This window comes from Mesoplodon densirostris, chromosome 1, assembly GCF_025265405.1.
Source record: "Mesoplodon densirostris isolate mMesDen1 chromosome 1, mMesDen1 primary haplotype, whole genome shotgun sequence".
Lineage (NCBI taxonomy): Eukaryota > Metazoa > Chordata > Mammalia > Artiodactyla > Ziphiidae > Mesoplodon > Mesoplodon densirostris.
The window spans coordinates 50,972,208-50,990,131 of NC_082661.1; the positions used below are offsets into that span (position 1 = coordinate 50,972,208).

A 17,924-nucleotide genomic window follows, 5' to 3' on the forward strand; every position below is an offset into this window, starting at 1 on the left:
AGACCCTGACCACGAGAAGAGAGAGACTGCGGTTTGGAGCAGAAGGGATAAGGCAAGGCAGAGCTTTGGCATCAAGGGAAGGAAGCAGCAGGATGCAGGGACAGTGGGATGGATGGTGGGGAGAAAGAAGGTTTCTGGGGGCAAAGAGGACATGAGACAGAAAAGGAGAAAAGGGGGGAACTGAAATTAAAGATAAATAGGGGATGGGGGAGAAAGAGCACCAAGGGCAGTGGGTGCAGGACCTGCAGAGCCTCCCCACGGCCCCTGGGATGGATGCCGACGGAGGCGCTCTGCTTCCTCAGCCGTCTTAATAGGCTGCTGAGAAAGCACGCTGTGTCTTTTCTCAGGAAAGACGCTGGGAAATGAAAAGCTTCTGGGGAGCCCACTGCAGACTAGCAGTGAGAGACGGGATGCTTCTCCTTAACACGGCTCTGGAAGCCAGGGTTTCAGAGGACCAGGGCCAGAATACATGTGTCCCAAGCACGGTTCAAGGCAGAGGGTGAAGGACCTGGAAAGAGGCTCTGAATGAGGGAGGTTTAAGGAAACAATGTGGGCCTTGATTAAGGCCAAGCTGACAGGGCAAGAGCTGATCCCACTGGTGGCCGTGGAACTGGTACCTAGCGACAGCAGACGTGTGCTATGCGCTAACTCAGTGCCAGGTACCTTATGTGGGCTACTTCGTTTACTCCTCACAGCAAGCCAAAAAAGGGAGGCACCATTATCACCCCCATTTTACAGATGAGGAAGTTGAGGATCAGCGAGGTTAGTAACTTGACCAAGGTCTCATAGCTATAGGTGAGATCCAGGATTCAAACTCAAGTTTTAGACTACTAAGCTATAGTGTCCCCCTCAATATCCTAAGTATCAGGACCTGCATTGGGAAAACCCCATTGGCCTCCTGTGAAATAAAAATCCAGTATCTCTGCGGGACAGAGACCCAATTCAGCGGACTTGGGAGGTGATGTCACAGTGGGTCAGGGCCATTCTCTGCTTTTCCACCCTCCCCGACACTGTGCCCTCAGCCCAGCAGTAGCCTACACTCTGACAGGAACAGCTTCTCCCCCAGGGAGACTGGTGATCCCTGTGATGGTGATGGCAGCTTTGGACTTGGAGAGGAGATGCATGCCCTGTGTCCTGGCCAGGCCCACAGGTGACAAGTTCCAGGGAGCCAGGCTTCAGCTACAGGGGCCCCAGGTTGCCAGGAAGGAGAGCTGGTGGACGGAAGGGAGATCCCTGGAGGAGAGGTGATTCCTCCCTGAGCAGGGAGCTCTAGGAATCTGGGGAATGCTCCAAAGGACAGAATCTACCAGAACAAAACAGAACAAACAAGACCAGCCAGGACCAACTGTACCCTTGCCTGACAAAGCTGTGATCTCCATTACTTTATTTCAAATTCAAAACAAAACAGACATACACATAATGAAATCCACCACCTTCCAGAGCCAGGTCTGAAGGGGTCCCAGAAAGTCTGGTCGGAAATCTGGAGTCTGAGAGGAGGAGATCTGTAAACGAAGCTGGTGGCCATGTCTTGGGACCCTAAACCACTGCCAGTCAGGCCCAGCCAGGGAAAGGCCACAGCAAGAAGGGGGTGGGAGGGTTGGGTCTCCAGGTTGAATTCGAAAATTAAGCTGCAGCTGCTCCAAGCAGACTGGTCCGCAGAGACTGTGCAGCCTGGGCTAGTGAGGCCAAGGACACCATTTCCGCTGTTCTGGGGCGGCAAGCTTACCTAGGAGGGTGATCTGGGGGCCCCAGCCATGCACAGCCCCCAGCTCAGACACAGGCCAGGCTGGATTCCAGCGCCACCCTGCAAACATTTATCTCGGTCGTGATGAGGTGGGTGGCTGGCTAGCCCTCCCCATTCAGGGCACAGCCCAGCCTGCCATCTTGACATACCAGGTGCAGCCTAGAGGTGGCAAATGGAGAATGAACTCATGACAGTTTGCATAGGACAGAAGAGAAAGTCTCTTCATGAAAGGTGTCACTGGTCCCAGCCAAGCCCTGTGGCGTGCAGCCTTTCACCTGTCCCTCCCCAACCTCCACCTGCCTCTCCTTCTCCCAGGTGGTAGCCTCACCTTTTACTCAGACTGGAAGCCTCAGCTTCCTGGAATTCCCTCCTTCCCAAATCCATCACACGCTGTGTGTGTGCGCGTGTGTGTGTGTGTGTGTGTGTGTGTGTGTGTGTGTATGCCCGCCTTAGCTGCCCTCTCCATCTCCCCCTAACAGGCCGCTCCTTGGTTCCCATTCCCCAGTCCCATTCCTCCCTCCCACCTCTTCCACACGAATCTCCCGTCATGGCAGCCAAAGGGACATTGCTGTAATGAAGTCTGTGTCCACCCCTGCTTCCACAGCTCCTGTAAAGTCCCTTTCCTCAGTCACACCAGGAGCCTCACAACTAGGACCCCCTTGCCAGCCTCCCAACACAATAAACACCCCAACACAGCCTGCACTGCAGTAATTCACCACAGCCTGGGCAAGACAGCCACCTCCAAGCCTCTGGCCAGGCCGTTCCCTCTGCCTGGTATGCCCTTCCCTGCTCACCCACCAGTTCAGCCCCGCCATGTCGTCAAGACCTGCTCAGCTCTGGCCCTGTGTGAAGATGCCTTCCTACCCCAGCTCATCACTCCTCCCCCCGTGTCCTCACAGCTGGGGCTCCTGGTGCCCCCATGCAGGGCCAGAGATGAGGGCACGCTGGTACCCACATGTCACTCCCCGGAGCGTGACATGCCTGCCCTGAACCACATGGGTCGGGATGGACAGGCCCAGGCCCCTGGGCTGTACGGTGTCCAGAGCCTTATGACTGAATGAGAACCTGCTTGATCACATTTTAAAAGGGGGGTAAGGTCAAGTCCCCTCCTGCACACCACACCCACCCCTCTGGCCCAGCCCTACCCTCAGAAGCAGCTCTGATTTGCTGTCATTTTCAAGCAGGGGTTGGCCTGCTTATCTGGCCCCCACTGGGAGTGGGAAAGGCACATTTTGGGGTAAGAGAGCCCCATGTTGGGGCCTTGGGATGCATTCTGACCTGAAGCATGCATTTCTCACCTGGTTCCTGTTAGAATGTCACTCATGCATTAAATGTTAACCCATTGTTGCATGAGTCATTTCCACCTCGAGTAGTGGGCCCTTGGGGGTGGGGAAAGGTAAGCCAGCTGTCAGGTCCTGGGTTCCTGGGTGCAGAAGGGGGCCCAGGAACAGGGCCAGGCCATGGGCAGGGCTGCATGTGGGCCCTGACTCCACCTTCCCATGCCAGGTGACTCTAGGCAGGGCACTAACCCTTGGTTCCCTCACAAGGCGGCGCTGGTGGATTCTGTCCCAGGGGCTTGGAATCCCCAACACTAAGCCCCAGGACAAGGACACAAACTCACCCTTATCCTCCGCAGGTCTTGAGAGCTCCTTTGTCAATGAAGTCAGGCCAGTGTCCTGAGCTCCCCACCCCCATGGTCCCCTGACTCCCATGGCCTCACAGCTCCTGCCATTTCCCACTAGGTGGGAGACCCCACCCCAGGCTCCTTCCCTTTTCCCACCCATTCCTGCCCTCCCTCCTTTGAAGAACTGCACCAGCTGAGAATAAGTCCTTAAGCCAAAGGAGCAAGGTGAAAATGGTACAATTTCAGGCACTGCAACATATTTTGGGACAGGTGGCCACCTGCTCTCTCCCTCCTGAGGCCAGCGCCTGACACAATGACCTACTGGGAGGCTGGCTCTTAGAAGTACCCTGCAGTCCTCTGTAATGCTCAGAGCCCCCCATCCTACACACTGTGAGCTCAGCAAGGGCACGGGCGGCTTCTTTCCCAAGGAATTCACAGAACCTGGCATGGAACATGGGCTCAATAAATTCTTGTTGTTCACAACTGCCCTGCGCTGCCAGCCACATGCTGCAGGAAAACACTACAGGCTTCAGCCAGCCTCAGCTCTGCTCTCATCCCATCACCTCGAGCTGTCCAACCCAGGGCATGGCAGTTACAGCCATGCCAATGTCTGTGGTTGTGTCTATAAAACAGAGTGAAGAGGTAAAGACTCCACAAAGTAAGGGGATGAGTACAGGCTGTGGCACATGGGAGGCCTCCACAATGTCAATTCCCTCCCCTAAAGACTCAGACAGTCCTTGCCACTTGGGGCCCTACGTCTCATGGCAGGAATTCGTTGTATCTCAGCCCTGCTGTGAAAATAAAGCCGTCAAGAGGCCTGGGGAAATCAGGGCAGAGTTCTGAGGAGAGACTGAACAGAAGGTCGAGGGTTTTGACAGAAAAGTCAGGATCTCCCTTATGCACAGTGTTGAAACTGTCCCAGAGTTCAGAGCCGGATGTGCAGATGTGGCGCTTGGAAATCAAGCCCTTAAAAACTAGCCCAGGGCCTCCCTGGTGGCGCAAGTGGTTGAGAGTCCGCCTGCCGATGCAGGGGATACGGGTTCGTGCCCCGGTCTGGGAGGATCCCATGTGCCGCGGAGCGGCTGGGCCCGTGGGCCGTGGCTGCTGAGCCTGCGCGTCCGGAGCCTGTGCGTCCGGAGCCTGTGCTCCGCGGCGGGGGAGGCCGCAACAGTGAGAGGCCCGCATACCACAAAAAAAAAAAAAAAAAAAAAAAAACTAGCCCAGCTGCAGGGGGCAGTAAGCCCCCAGGCTGCAGTCCTGTGGTCTGCAGACAGCCGAGAACAGAGATACGTCCAAGGGTGCCAGTGGGTCCAAAGGGTACAGGGCCCCTACTGTCCCTGGGGCTGAGTCCATGGGCCCAGGGCAGCTCCTGGGACTGCAGGTCCTTACTCAGGGGCTGCACTGGAGCAGCCGCAGCAGCTGGGGCACTGTAGGGACTGCATAACAGCTCGAAGTGGCCCCCTCCGGCCCTCTGCAGACAGGCTGTTCTCGCTGGCAGGGGCCCGCTGCAGCTGCTCAAACTGCATCTCCAGGTGCTTCTGGATGGCCAGGCCGAGTACCTCAGGGTCCACTGCAGCTCCATACACCTCCCATGTCATACCCTCAGCATCCCATCGCACGTCCCGCACAGGGGATGGCACCTCCTCCAGGCTGGACCCCAGAGTTACCTCCGGGAATGTGTGCAGGGCCACAGGGGCCTCCAGAGGCGGGCTGGTGGCCACAGCTTTGCAGACTGCCTTGGGGGCTGCTTGCACACTGGCATCCTGGGCTGACAGAGGTGATGCCAAGATGGGGGCCAAGTCACTTGCTGAGGTCATGGTCCACATATCCTTGGTCCTGGCGCCAGCCTCCATAGTTAACCCGGTGGGACCCCAAGGGTAGGCACAGCAGTGGGAATGCCCAGGAAGCCCCACAGGCAACCTACACTGGAATTTCACCCCATGCTGAGCCTGCAGCCCAGATTCACTCACTGATGCCACTAGTTTAGGAAAGGCCAGGATCCCTGGGGCAGGCAAGCCATGGCAGCAGCTGCTGGCCCCCACCTCCCTCACGCCACAGAGTAGGGCCGCTGGGGGCAGAGCATGGCAGGAGGTGGTGGCCGACTGCCCAGTGGCTTTGAGGCTGCTTCTGTGGGTCATTGTGCCCCCCAGGTCAGGTGGCGGCACCCACACCTGACTCTCCTCCAGTGTCCAGGCTGAGTTTGAAGTCTCATCCTCCAGAGCCAGGTCCCTTTCCAGGCCTGCGGGGGCTTGGCCACCCTGGCCAGAAGTGCTGCTGGGCTGCAGCTGAGCTCTATGGACAGGCGAGCTGCCCAGGGCCGAGCAGCTGAGGCTGGCCTTTCGGGCACTGCTGTGGCCCCAGGTCAGGGTGCTGCAGACCAGGTCCAAGTGGCTTCTCTGCACAGCGGCGGTGCTGGGGTCCCGCAGGCAGCACAGGTCACCACCGCCCACGGTAGACACGTTGCCCACAGTGCTGCTCCGCCAGTGACCCACGGCCCTGGGCTGTGGCCGGGGGCTGGAGGCCCGTGCCTCTTCCTCACTCTCAGCCTGGCGCCCTTCCTCCTCCAGGACCTGGGCACCCGTGCTGGCCTCGCCCGGCTGGGCCCGCCATACGGTGCTGCTGGCGCTCTTATGGAGCTCCGGCCTCTGACCCCGGCCTTTGCCCAGCAGGCTGGAGGAGCTCCAGGACAGGGGCTGAGGGCAGGGACTGAGGGGTTCCTGGGCACCCCGCTCAGGGCGGCTGGATCTCATGGCTGCCTGCAGGAGAGAGAGAGGGAGGGAGCGGCGTTGAGTTGGGTGCAGCACTTCCGCTGGACTCTGCTGGGGGCCCACAGGGTGCAAGGCACACTGCGGGGACAGCTTCAGTCCCAGCCTGCCTGACCAGTCAAAGCCACAAGCAAAACGATGACAGAAGACCAGACGCTTCAAATCAAGGTCACCACACATTATACACAGGGATGACACTTCAAATATCTAAAAACCAGAACCGAGCGATCAGAAGGAGCCCTAGGGTAAGGTCGTAGAGACCACGCAGCTGTTGACTCTTTACTGCTGGGTTATGGGGAAGGGGGGAGCCAGGGGAGAGGCCAAGCCTGCTGGGGACAATAGGTCTTAGCACAGAAGTACTGCAGTGTTTTAATAACCAGTAAAGCTCAACTGGTGAATACTAGCCAGGTTCCTCCTACAACTGTCAGTATCTCTTTCACCTGGACTAGAGCCTCCTTGGTACACGGTGTGGGGAGGGGGCTCAGAGAAGTTTCGTGGGACAAGCAAGAAATGAATACAGGGCACACTGAGAACCACCCTGGGTTCTCCCATGCTCCCTCCCCATCTTCTCTGGCATAGCCTGACTGAGCTGTCACGTCTCTGGGGATCAGTCTTGGCTGCCATGAAGGGGAAGGGCTTTCCTGGCTTCCATCACAGGCTCCAAGGGTAGGAAGAGGCCCCCATACCAGCCCTCTACGCACAGGACTCACTCGGCATTTGTTCATTCCTCCCACAGCCATCTCCTGAGCACCTACTGCATGCCAGGCTCTTGGAACTGGGCGACATGGAACTAGTTTAGATCAGCTGTGCCCCCCGAGAATGGGGTCCAGTGCAGGCCTCCCCCACTATCCGAAAGTACAGCACTCCTATGGAACCGTTCGTAAACCAAAATGGTGTAAAGCAAAGAAGCAACTACCTTTTCTTGTAAAATCCTCTTCGGATTTCTTTCCTTTATTGAAAACATGTACTAATTAATGTAGGTCTCTCATAAAAGTGAAGTGACATAAAGTGAACTTTTGAAAAGCAGGGGATACCTGTACCACCAATCAGACACCCGCACCCTTCCTGCCCCATTCCCTCCCTGCCATTCTTGTCCCTTCCTCTAGCCATACAGACTCCTCCAGACCTGCCCACTGGCCCGTCTGCAGCCCAGAGTCAGCACCGGCCCCTTCAACCTTAGTGTCTCCTCCCGGGGAAGCTTTCCCCAACGGGACTGGCTCCATCTCTGGCTGAGCACTGTCTGGATGGAAAAGTCTGGCCAACTGTGGGCCTCCCACCAGCCTGAAGCTGTCAAAGCCTGTGGCCTGTTCCCCACTGTCTGTCCTAACACGTGGCTGGCACTCAGAGAGTGTCTGCCGTGTGTCTGATGGAGAGAACAAGCGAATACAAGAGTAAACCCATAGGGGAAAGGGCTGAGTGCCAAGAACGGGGTCTGAGGGAGGTCATTTCCAAGGCAGGAGAGCTCACTTTGCATGATGGATCAGAACTTCCTGGAGGACCAGCCATGCAGGTCAGGCCTGGAGAGAGAGGAGGGAGATGGTGCCCAGGGGGAAGGAACAAGGAACAGGGTAAGCAGAAAGCAGGAGGCATGTGTTCAGAGCACAACAAGGGGGCAGCAGGTTAGGGGCTGGGCAGGGCCCCAAAGGGAGGGAGTGGAGTCAGGGCATCTGGGCCAGCCTGGCCCTGGCCAAAGCTGTGAATTAGAAGCATTACTCTGAGACTCCCAGCCAGGCGGGACCAGCTGGAGGAACATGGCAGGGATAGCAGGTAACAGCTGCAGTTTGTGCAATCCCAGTCCTGCCTTCCCAGCCTGGGCTGATAAGAACTGTCAAGAAACCAACCATCCTGGCCAGGTGAGCAAGGCCACTTGAAAGGGAATGTGGGAAGGGCTCTCGGGAACTCAGTTTCTGTATATTACAAACTTCTCGCTGTCCCAGAGCTCAGGAGATGGCTGGTGGCTGTTCGAGCCAATGGTGAGGATGTTTCTAGGGCAGCTGTCCCCTGAGAGCTCCAGGCTTGCTATGAAGCCCAGTTCAGCACGACTTCCGGCAATGATGGAAAGATGCTGCTCTGTGCCATCCAATGCAGTAGGCGCTGGTCACATGTGAGCTGAGCACTTGACCTGTGGCTAGTGCGACTGAGAAACTGAAATCTTATTTTACTGAAATTTAAGTAAGTGAAATTTAAAGGGCCACCTATGGTTAAATGATGACCATACTGGACTGTGCAGCTATAGACACGGTCCCAGCCTGGGCAGGAGTATCCTGTCCTGGCTGCTCCTTGGGGCTGAAGCCAGACTGGTCCCCGGAAGAGTCAGGAAAAGGATGAGTAGGCAAGAGAGGACTATGGCCCAGGCCCAGCCCTCAAGGAGTTCTAAGATGGACACATAAACAGAGAAGGGCAACAAAGCCAATAACAATCACAGTGATGATAATAAGAAAAACAGCTCCTGGTGACCAATCGCCCACTGTTTGCCAGGCACGTGCCATCTCCTTTCCAGCACTGTCTCATTTAACAGTCCAAGCAACCTCATGACATATGTCATCTGAGACGTATGAGAGAGGTTTAGTGACTTGCTCAAGGACACACGGCTGGTAAGTGGTTAAGCCAGGAATTAAACCCCAGAGTGTCTGAGGGTCTCTGTGCTCCCTCTGAGGACCGTGCAGACCTCCATCCCAGACACCATCACTCTCCACTGTCGTTCCTTTTTATTTACTGTTGTCATGGCTCACCTGGAGTCCCAGAACCTGGCGCAGCGTCTGGCACTCCCAGTGGGGCCCACAACATGCCAGTGGAACAAGTGAATGAGTCGGAACAAAGCCTGGATGTCCATCCCGCCTGACCTGCTTCTTAGCAGCTTCATAGGCTGCCCAGAGTCAAGAGGGCAGGAGGAGTGCCTGCTGCGTGGGAAGGCTGTGGTCACAGATAGCCCCTGGCAGGCAGACAGCCACAGAGCCCCAAGACCAAGTATGCCAAGGAAGCCCTATCTGGACAGCCTACACAGCTTCTGGCTAAGCCTCACCTAGCCTGGACCCTCCTCACAAATAGGTCCTTAAGAAGCCAGGCCAGGCCCTGGCCATCCTAAGGAAAGGGTGGGACAAGGCTGGGGATACCCTCAGACTCCACCAGGAGCTGGTGAGAAGCCATCAGTGACAAGGGTCCCGCTGTGCCTGCCTCACCAGATGGCTGTCTAGTGTCCAGGGTTGGTCATCACCCAGTGAGAGAACAGTGACCACAAAGACACCGGGGGTGGGGGGAGGAGGTTATATTTCTGTTGGATCCCTTCCTCAGCCTACCTCCACAAATGGCAGGTGACAAAACTGAGACCTGGAGCAGCTCAGAAATGTCAAAGAACCCACAGCTGAACCCTAGCTGGCCTTCCCAGCCTGAACGAGGAAAGGGCTTCAAGGGAAGTTACTCGAGTTATGCCAGGGAAAGGAGGTTTCCCACATAGCATACCACCAAGAAGAGGGGCCTCTCCAGAAGCAATGGAGCTGACCAAATGAACCTTGGAGCCAAGTGCAAGCAGGTGGGGCAAGGGGTCTGCTTCCAATCCAGGCTCTTCCCCTTCCTACATATGTGCACTCAGGTGGACCCCTAACCACTTTGAGCCTCAGTTACCCCAATCTGCAAATCGGAAATAAATCCCCACCCTGCAGGGCTGTTGTGAAGACTGAACGTGATGGCATATGGACTGCCTGGAACAGTGATTGTTAATAATCTTATCTTTCTTCCTCCCATCAGGAGTGACTTGTGCTCCAGGTATCACAGGACTAGTACTGGGGGGTGGGGGGAGCAGAAAGATGGCTTTTAGGAAGCCATCGAGACACCCTATAGGTTAGCCTGGTCTCGCTTCTTAATCTTTCCTACCCTCACCCCATCCTAGGACCTAGTTACCAACTGTTCCCAATGTCTCCATCATCACACTGTTTCCAAGTCTATTTTAAACCTCAACTTTGAAGGATGCCCATGCACACGCTCATACCTGCATGCATACGGACACACACAAGTTTGGAGTCTGCATTCTAAGTGCCCCAAATGGCATGTCCATCTGCCTTAAAAATCATGGAAAAGGCTCTGGTTTCATGCAAAAAAGAGACCCTGGGGAGATGTTTTAGCACAAGTTAAAGCACAGGCACAGAGGCATCCAAGACCCCTAGTGTTCTTTAGATGACAGTTTAATGTTCTCTCTCCTGCCCCATTTGATGCCAGTCAAATTTGCACTGTGGCCAATTCCCTGTGGCCAAGGCAGCACTCTCCTGTTGCCTCAGTTCTGCTTGTCAGCAAGTGGAGGAGCAACCAGCCTCACACGCAGCATTCAACCACTATCATTTTGAGTAAAAAACTCCAGTTCTGCAAAAACTTCCAGAGTGGCCCAACCAAAGAGAATGCTAGGTTGACCTGGTCAGAGGTTCCAACTCCTGCTGTGTCGCCCTAGCAGAGGAGCCCAAGGCCTCTGGGGATAAGCCCAGGGGGATTACCAAGGCCAGTGCAAGCAGGCCCCATTGAAGACCACACCTGTGGCATCCATTTAGGTCTTCTCTTTTAAGGGACAGGCATTTGGATGATGACTTCTGCTTCCAGCAAAACCAAGACAGGAAAAAGCAAAGCTATGTGGTCAGGAGGAGAAACTGCTCATATGTTGAGATGTGGATCTTACCACTCAGGGACCAGGGAGGGATACACACCACCCAAATCCTTCATTGCATAGTGAGGATGTGGCAACCTCCAGCAGGTGGTCTGATCCATCCCAGCAGCAAAAGAGGGACTGATGGGACCAGACTGTTGAGGGCCAAATGCAGTAGGGAGCATTCCTGAGCTACTGAGAAGTGTTTAGAGGGACAAAACGTACCCATCACAGAGCCTTAAGAACAAGATGCCCAGCTCACAAGCTATGCAGGAAAGGGTTCTGGGGTAACAGTGGGGCAGAGGCCCCAGGACCCAGCTCTGCTCACCACAGAGAAGCCTAGGCCCCACCAGCCCCAGATTTGCCCATACTTCCCAGGAGGAACCTGGGATGGAGAAGGTCAGCCTCCAGGCCCAGCTGCCCCAAACCCGAAGCAGCCCAGGTGGCTGGTGTGTCCCTACCTGCGTGGCCACGGGCACCCATGAACCAGCATAGGCCCACGCCGCAGCCGTGGACACACCAGAGGCCGACATACAGGCCCGCTTGCTGTGTGAGCCTGCAGGAAACAGCATCCACACAGCTGCACACTGCACAACAAACGTACAGGCTGTAGAGCCAAAGGCCCGAACACACCACACCACACACTCTCCCCCAGGGGCAAGGGTCCCTGCCCTGACCCTCCCACACAAAGCCCACCGGGACTCAGGGAGAAGGTCCTCAACGCGATCCCCCAAACTAGGCTACAGACCTTCCCAGCAGCAAAGACAGTGACTGAAGGAAGACGGGGCTGTGGGCCAAGGGGGTAGGGATGGAGGGCAGGAGGAATGAGAGAGGGAAGGGAGGTCTGGGGCTGGGGGCAGTGGGAGGAGGGTGGGATGGGCGGTGGGGATGGAAAAGGGAGGAGGAAGGGGAGGGGAAGAAACCATAGGAACAGGGGTGGAGGCAGCATGAGACGGGGTCCTGGGCAGAGTATTGAGAAATGGGAGGATGGGCAGAGGAGACGTGGAAGAGGGGATAGGAAAGACAATGAGACCAGAGAGAGGAGGGATGCGGCCATGGGGGGCGCTGAGCACTGGGCAGGGGCCGGGATGCGGAGGGTCCGAGTGCAGGGAGAGGTGAGGAGTGGGGTTCCGGGGCGCAGGAAGGGGAGGCGCCGCCCATCCCACCCTCCTTCGCCCTAACACTGGCGAGAACGGAGCTGGCCTCTCACCCTCTCGCCCGCCCAGGGCCGCGCAGGCCGGCGGAAGCGCTGCTCCTGTGGCCGCCACAGGTGCCCGGCGCAGCGGCCCAAGATGGAGCCGAGCCGGACCTGGCCTGAGCCGAAGACGCCGCCAGCCGCGGTCCGCCCAGCCCGCGGAGCCAGCGCCGGGGAGGCGCCGAGGGGTGAATGGGGCCTGGGGTGGGGAGACGGGGCAGACGGGACAAAAGGGGCGGCAGCCCTGCTCACCTGGGCCCGCCCCGGCGCTCCACCGCCCACGTCGGCGTCCCGGCCCCGCCCCCGGCCCCGCCCCCACGGTCTCTCTGCTCCCCGCACTGTCCCCACATCCTACAGCCGCACGAACCCTCCCCTACTCTGCCCCGCGAGCCCCCAGTCCTCCTTCCTGACCCCCTGCTCGCGGCACGTCCCACTGTCCCGTCTTTTCGGCCCCGCCCCACCATGATCTCCAGTTTTACAGGCCTGTCCAACGACCCCCCACCCAAGACACCCATCTTCCCGACCCGACCCCGCCATCCCAAGTCTCATAGGCTCGGCTCCCCACAATCCTCCAGCCCCCAACCCAGCTCCCCAGCCCAAGTCTTCCTAGCTCCACCGCCTCGGTCCTTGTTCCCCTCGGTCACCACGCCCTGCACAGAGGTCTACAGCCGCTCTGGAGACCCCCTTTCTCACGGCACCGTGTTCTTGGTCACCCTGGCCCCGCCCTTCACAAGTCACGGACTTCCCACCCTGCCCTCGAGAACCCCAGCGCTAGGACCTGTCCCCTGGGATACTCGGTCGGGTCCCTCTTCATCCCCGCCCTGCGGACGTTCATTCTCCAAGCCCTGGACCCCAGAGTCCGATCCTCTCAGATTCACTCTCGCAGACCCCAAGGCCAACCTTGGTCCTTTGCACTCCGCCTTCACGGCCCCTCCAAGACCCAGGTCTTGTCCCCAGAGCCCTCCACCCGGCCTTCACAACCTAAACCTCCTAGATTCCATGCCCAGCGTTGCTTCCCCAGTTCTGGCCCCAAAGCCCGTATTCTCCCACACCTTTCCTCATCCCTTTCTTCGCCCATGTCCCTGTCTCCACCTTTGCCCCCAAGCCAACCCAAACCCTGGCATTCAATCTTCAGCCCGCTCCCAGGGACCCCAACAGCTGGCTTGCGCATTGACCATGTGGGAATGAGCCGACTCCGCCCAAGCTCGCACCCCTTCCTGCTGCTCTCTGCAGTCCCAAAACGCCCTGTCTCACTCTCTCCCTGCCCTACGATGCCAGGAACCAGTCCAGGCCCTGGGAAATCCTGATCCTGCCCTACTAGGATGGGGGCCTGTGAGCTCAGTTAGCTCAATATCCCCCAATCTCTGACAACCACCGGCTCCTTACACACAGACTCCCATCAGGCGTCCACCAGCCCAGACTAATCCTGACCCCTTCCACCCTCGAGATCCTACCACCCTCCGCCCCACCCCCAGGGCCCCTTGTAAGAGAATCTTGTCCTATCTCTGGGCTCTGAGAATTAAGCCCCAGTGTCGACCCTCCTCTGTTGATCCCAGCTTCAGGGACCACTGATTTGCTTGCCCAGCCCTTTGCTGAGGGGTCTGCACCCCTCTGGTTCAGTGGTGGAAGAGGCAATACCATCTCTACTGCTCTTCCAGTTTGGGAAGACCTCAGGCCCCAGCCTCACTTCTCCAGTCTCCACCAGCCCTGTGCCTCCACCTAGCATCAAGAGGGGACCTGCAGAATGTTCCCCAGCCATTGGAGAGTGGGAAGCCCAGGCAGGAGCCCGCACCATTCACTTTCCGTAGCCCCTAGCCTGGCACCTAGTCCAGAGGAGGGGGCATGCGGCACTATGCAGCAGGTGTGGCTTGGACCTCACACCCAGCTGCCCCCACCCAATGCCTTGGTGTGTTCTCTGCATGTGAGACCCCTCCCAGCCTTAGTACTCCTCTCTGTAGCTCTGAGCTGCCCCTCATCAGTTTGTCTCATAGACCAAAGTACACAACAGATAAACAGTCATTCCCTCAGTATCCGCGGGGTATTTGTTCCAGGCCCCACCGCAGATATCAAAATCCTCAGATGGTCAAGTGCTATAGTCGGCCCTCTATATCTGCAGGTTCCACATCCTTGGATTCAACCGACTGCTGATCGTGTATTAAGTTTGCCATCTGTGGTTGATTGACTCCACACGTGTGGAACCCATGGTTACAGAGAGCCAACTCTACCACCATGTCACACACAGCATTTGACCCTGTGGGTCATGCCCTCACGCTTCTCTGCCCAGATTTTAATGACGGGCATCACTGTCTACTCCCCCGAGCCTGAGATCCTGCCACTTAGGGCCTGGAAGCATTGGTTTTACCTTCTCTGCCCACCCACCCCACCCTTCCAGTTACAGCTTCAAGTTGGGATCTCACTCACTGGTGAAGAGGGTGGGGTTCTGCTCAGGAAGACTCAGACTGTCCTAAACACCCCTTTCCAGTGGGGTCTCTTTCCCAGGGTCTAGCAGATGGCTGACCTCCTCACCATACACAGCCTGGCAGGGGTATATGGCCAAAAGGGGGCATGTTGTGGATTTGTTTGCTGAGACCACCACCCACTCCTGCCCCTGCCCAGGAATTAGGGCCCCTCCTCCAACATCTCATGAATCTTACTCTTATTTCCTTTTTAGGGAAGTCAACAGAGTTCCAGGAAGGGATGAGCTATGTGGGGATATACTGAGAGTTGGTGCCAGATCCGGGACTCAGACCTGGGGCTCCCAGCTCCCTGAGCATCAGAGAGCCCCCTGAGAACCTCACTGCAAGTGTTTCAAGGATCCCTGCTCAGAGGTGGGTGTCAGCTGATGTCTGCCATGCTGGATGCCCGTAGATGCAGCCTGACTGGACCTGCCGTTAGGGTCTCTGAACATCACCCTGGCCTTGGCCCCTTGTCCCACTGGTCCTCTTCTTCCATTTGTGGCTGGTCATGGGAGCTCTCCTGGCTGCAGTGGCTGCCGGCGGAGAGCCCAGGATGGAGAGTCAGACAGGAATGACAATCCCAACACCCCCGCATATTCACTGGTTCTGTGATCTCACACCCAGGCTAAACCATCCCTCTCTCTGGGCATCAATTTCCTCATCTGCAGAATACTTATTCTTACCTCACAGAACTATAGGAAATAGAGAGTTTAAGTGTTCTGTAGAGTCTTCTTGCTGCTATCAGTCATTTGATCAAATATTTATCGAGCTCCTCCTTTGTTCTGGAAATACAAGCTAGGACTGCATGGGGTGGGGATGGGAGTGGAGTTTGTTGATTGCTTTGGTAGAGAGAGGAGGCGCTTGACTTAGGACCTCATGGGCTAAGTGCCATTTCCTAAGACTCAGACCCTGACAGAAGAGAAGCAGGTATGGTGGGCTCAGGAGCTCAGTGGGGGCATGCTGGGATGAGTGAGACAGCAGGTGGAGAGGCGAGTGGCACATACAGGACTGGGGGTTGGGCTTCCCCAGGAGGTCTGGGCATCATGGGCACAGGGGTCTCTGAAGTTACAGGAGTGGATAGGTCTTCAGGGAGAGTGTGGAGAAGAGGACCTAGGACCCACCTGTGAGTAACCAGGTGACAAAGGACTGAGAAGGAGCAGCCAAAAAGGAAAGAGGGAAACCGGGACATTGCTCTGACCCCAGGCGCCTAGAACAAGCAGCTTCAACGAGGTAATGGAGCAAGAGCCACTGGAGTCAAGGGGGAAAATGGAAGACAGTGCTTGTGAAGGCAACTCTTTTAAGGATGGCCATAAAGGGGAAAGGAAAAAAAGGTGTCACTTGGAAAGGGGTGTGGGATCAAGAAAGAGGTTTTTTGGTGTTGGTGCTGTTTTTTGGTTCGCTTTTTTTTTTGGCTGTGTTGGGTCTTTGTTGAGCATGGGCTTTCTCTAGTGGCAGCAAGCAGAGGCTACTTTTCATTGCGGTGTGTGGGCTTCTCATTGTGGTGGCTTCTCTTGTTGCGGAGCACGGGCTCTAGGCGCGTGGGCTTCAGTAGTTGTGGTACATGGGCTCAGTAGTTGTGGCTCGTGGGCTCTAGAGCGCAGGCTCAGTAGTTGTGATGCACAGGCTTAGTTGCTCCGCAGCATGTGGGATCTTCCTGGACCAGGGCTTGAACCCATGTCCCCTGCATTGGCAGGCGGATTCTTAATCACTTCACCACCAGGGAAGTCCTGGTTTGCTTTTTAATATGATGCATCATGTAGTGGTTAAGTTAAGCAAAAAAGGAACTTGTTGGAAGATTGCAGAGAGCCCAGATGGAAGCTAATGCAAGAGAGCTGGCCTTGGTTCCTCAAGACAGGAGCCAGGTGAGTGCAGACCCCAGCAGCAAGGGCCACCCCACCATCTGGAAGGAAGGATTTCAGTTGTTTGTCTTCCGTATGCCTCTCAACTTGAGACTTAAAGAACCAGGGAAGCAGGAGCTCATTTGACTGAGCTAAGGCCACATGCCCTCTGTCCTTGGATGGTGAGAGGAATAACTGGCCGAAGGCATCTCTAGGAGCATCACACTGGACCCACCAGGACCGCACACACAAGGCATTTTCCCCAGAAGGAGAAATGGAGACTGGGTGGCCAGACACAGACAGATCACTGCACCTTGTAACAAACTGAGTTGTTTTTTGTTTTTTTTTTTGTTTGTTTTTTTTTTTGCGGTAGAAGGGCCTCTCAATGTTGTGGCCTCTCCCTGTTGTGGCCTCTCCCGTTGCGGAGCGCAGGCTCTTGGACGCGCAGGCTTCAGATGCGCAGGCTCAGCGGCCATGGCTCATGGGCCCAGCCGCTCCGTGGCATGTGGGATCTTCCCGGACCGGGGCATAAACCCGTGTCCCCTGCATCGGCAGGCGGACACTCAACCACTGCGCCACCAGGGAAGCCCCCAAACTGAGTATATTTGACAGTGGAGAGAAGGGCCCATAGAGAGGGAGTGCATGAAGAACAGGAAAGAGTGGGAATCACTGCTGGTGTAAGGTCCCCAGTGGGATCCTAAACGCGGTAAACAGGAGTCAGGCGATTTCTCTGTGTAACCAGAGGGCAAGAAAAAATGATGGGGTAATACCTAGGCACTAGGTTTGGAAATGGAAGTTTGTTGATCTCTGTTTTCTTGTCTGGTGGTTCTGTTTTCTCTGTGTAATAAAACGCAAGATCACGTGCTGAGACAGACAGGGGAAGATGGAAAGGTTGGAGGGGCAAGGAGGGAGGAGGAGGTTTGAAATAGTTGTTGCAGAAAGTGGAAGAGACTACTGGCCAAAGAAATGCCATAGAAGATCACCAAGAAATATTGGGGGCCACGCAAGTTTGGAACCAGAAATCATAAAGAAAGAATCTCCATCAAAGAAAAACAAGTTTTAGTTAAGACTCACAGTTGCGAGAGAATTAGAGAGTTAAACTTTAAAAGGTGCTTTTGAGACTTCCTTGGAGGTCCAGTGGTTAACACTCTGCACTTCCAATGTAGGGGGTGTGGGTTCAATCCCTGGTCGGGGAACTAAGATCCCACATGCCGGGTGGTGTGGCCAAAAGATAAGAATGAATGAATGAATAAATAAATAAAAGGTGCTTTTGACCCATCTCCGCTTAACCAACTTGTGGAATGAGTCAAGGTCCCCATTCCTTCAGTAAAGATGGTGAACAAAGCCTTCTGGATGCTGGTAGCCAGGAGGACACACTTTAGCTAGCTGGGCACCTCTGCTCGCCCAGCTGAGTTGCTGGCTTACCAAGAGTCAGTTGAGTTTGTATACAAACTTACTTATTCCAACCATATGTGTTATCATTATGCAAGGTAATTAAATAGCACATGAACCCATGGAATATGAATATGAAAAGAAAGTTTTGCTCCTGTGAAAACTGGGTTAAATGCTCTGGAAAGCGAGTCATCAAACCTGCTGCCAGTTAAGTGTGGGAAAGGCAATTTGAAAAAGCATAAAAAGAAAGTCATAACAATCTAGACAAATTCTGAATCAGATT

At 55.8% G+C, this 17,924-nt stretch overlaps 2 protein-coding genes across 2 annotated transcripts in view; one reads left to right on the forward strand and one right to left on the reverse strand.

Annotated features, from left to right (window-relative positions):
- Positions 1-4,753: 4,753 nt before the first annotated feature.
- GPRIN2 (G protein regulated inducer of neurite outgrowth 2) lies at positions 4,754-11,088 on the reverse strand. The gene is made up of 2 exons (XM_060079800.1): positions 11,063-11,088; positions 4,754-6,149 (listed from the first exon to the last, which is right to left on the reverse strand). Exon 2 carries the CDS (start codon positions 6,116-6,118, stop codon positions 4,754-4,756), a length of 1,365 nt encoding a protein of 454 aa, XP_059935783.1. The 5' UTR covers positions 6,119-6,149; positions 11,063-11,088.
- Positions 11,089-13,807: 2,719 nt separating this feature from the next.
- Positions 13,808-17,924, forward strand: part of LOC132488060 (synaptotagmin-15B-like) — a 33,496-nt gene continuing 29,379 nt past the window's right edge. Inside the window, 1 exon segment of the mRNA XM_060096062.1 lies at positions 13,808-13,861. Coding sequence (XP_059952045.1) covers positions 13,808-13,861 — 54 coding nt within the window.

Excerpts from the sequence above, each read along its gene's own strand:
- GPRIN2 (XM_060079800.1), bottom strand. The coding sequence starts at position 6,118 with ATGAGATCCAGCCGCCCTGAGCGGGGTGCCCAGGAACCCCTCAGTCCC.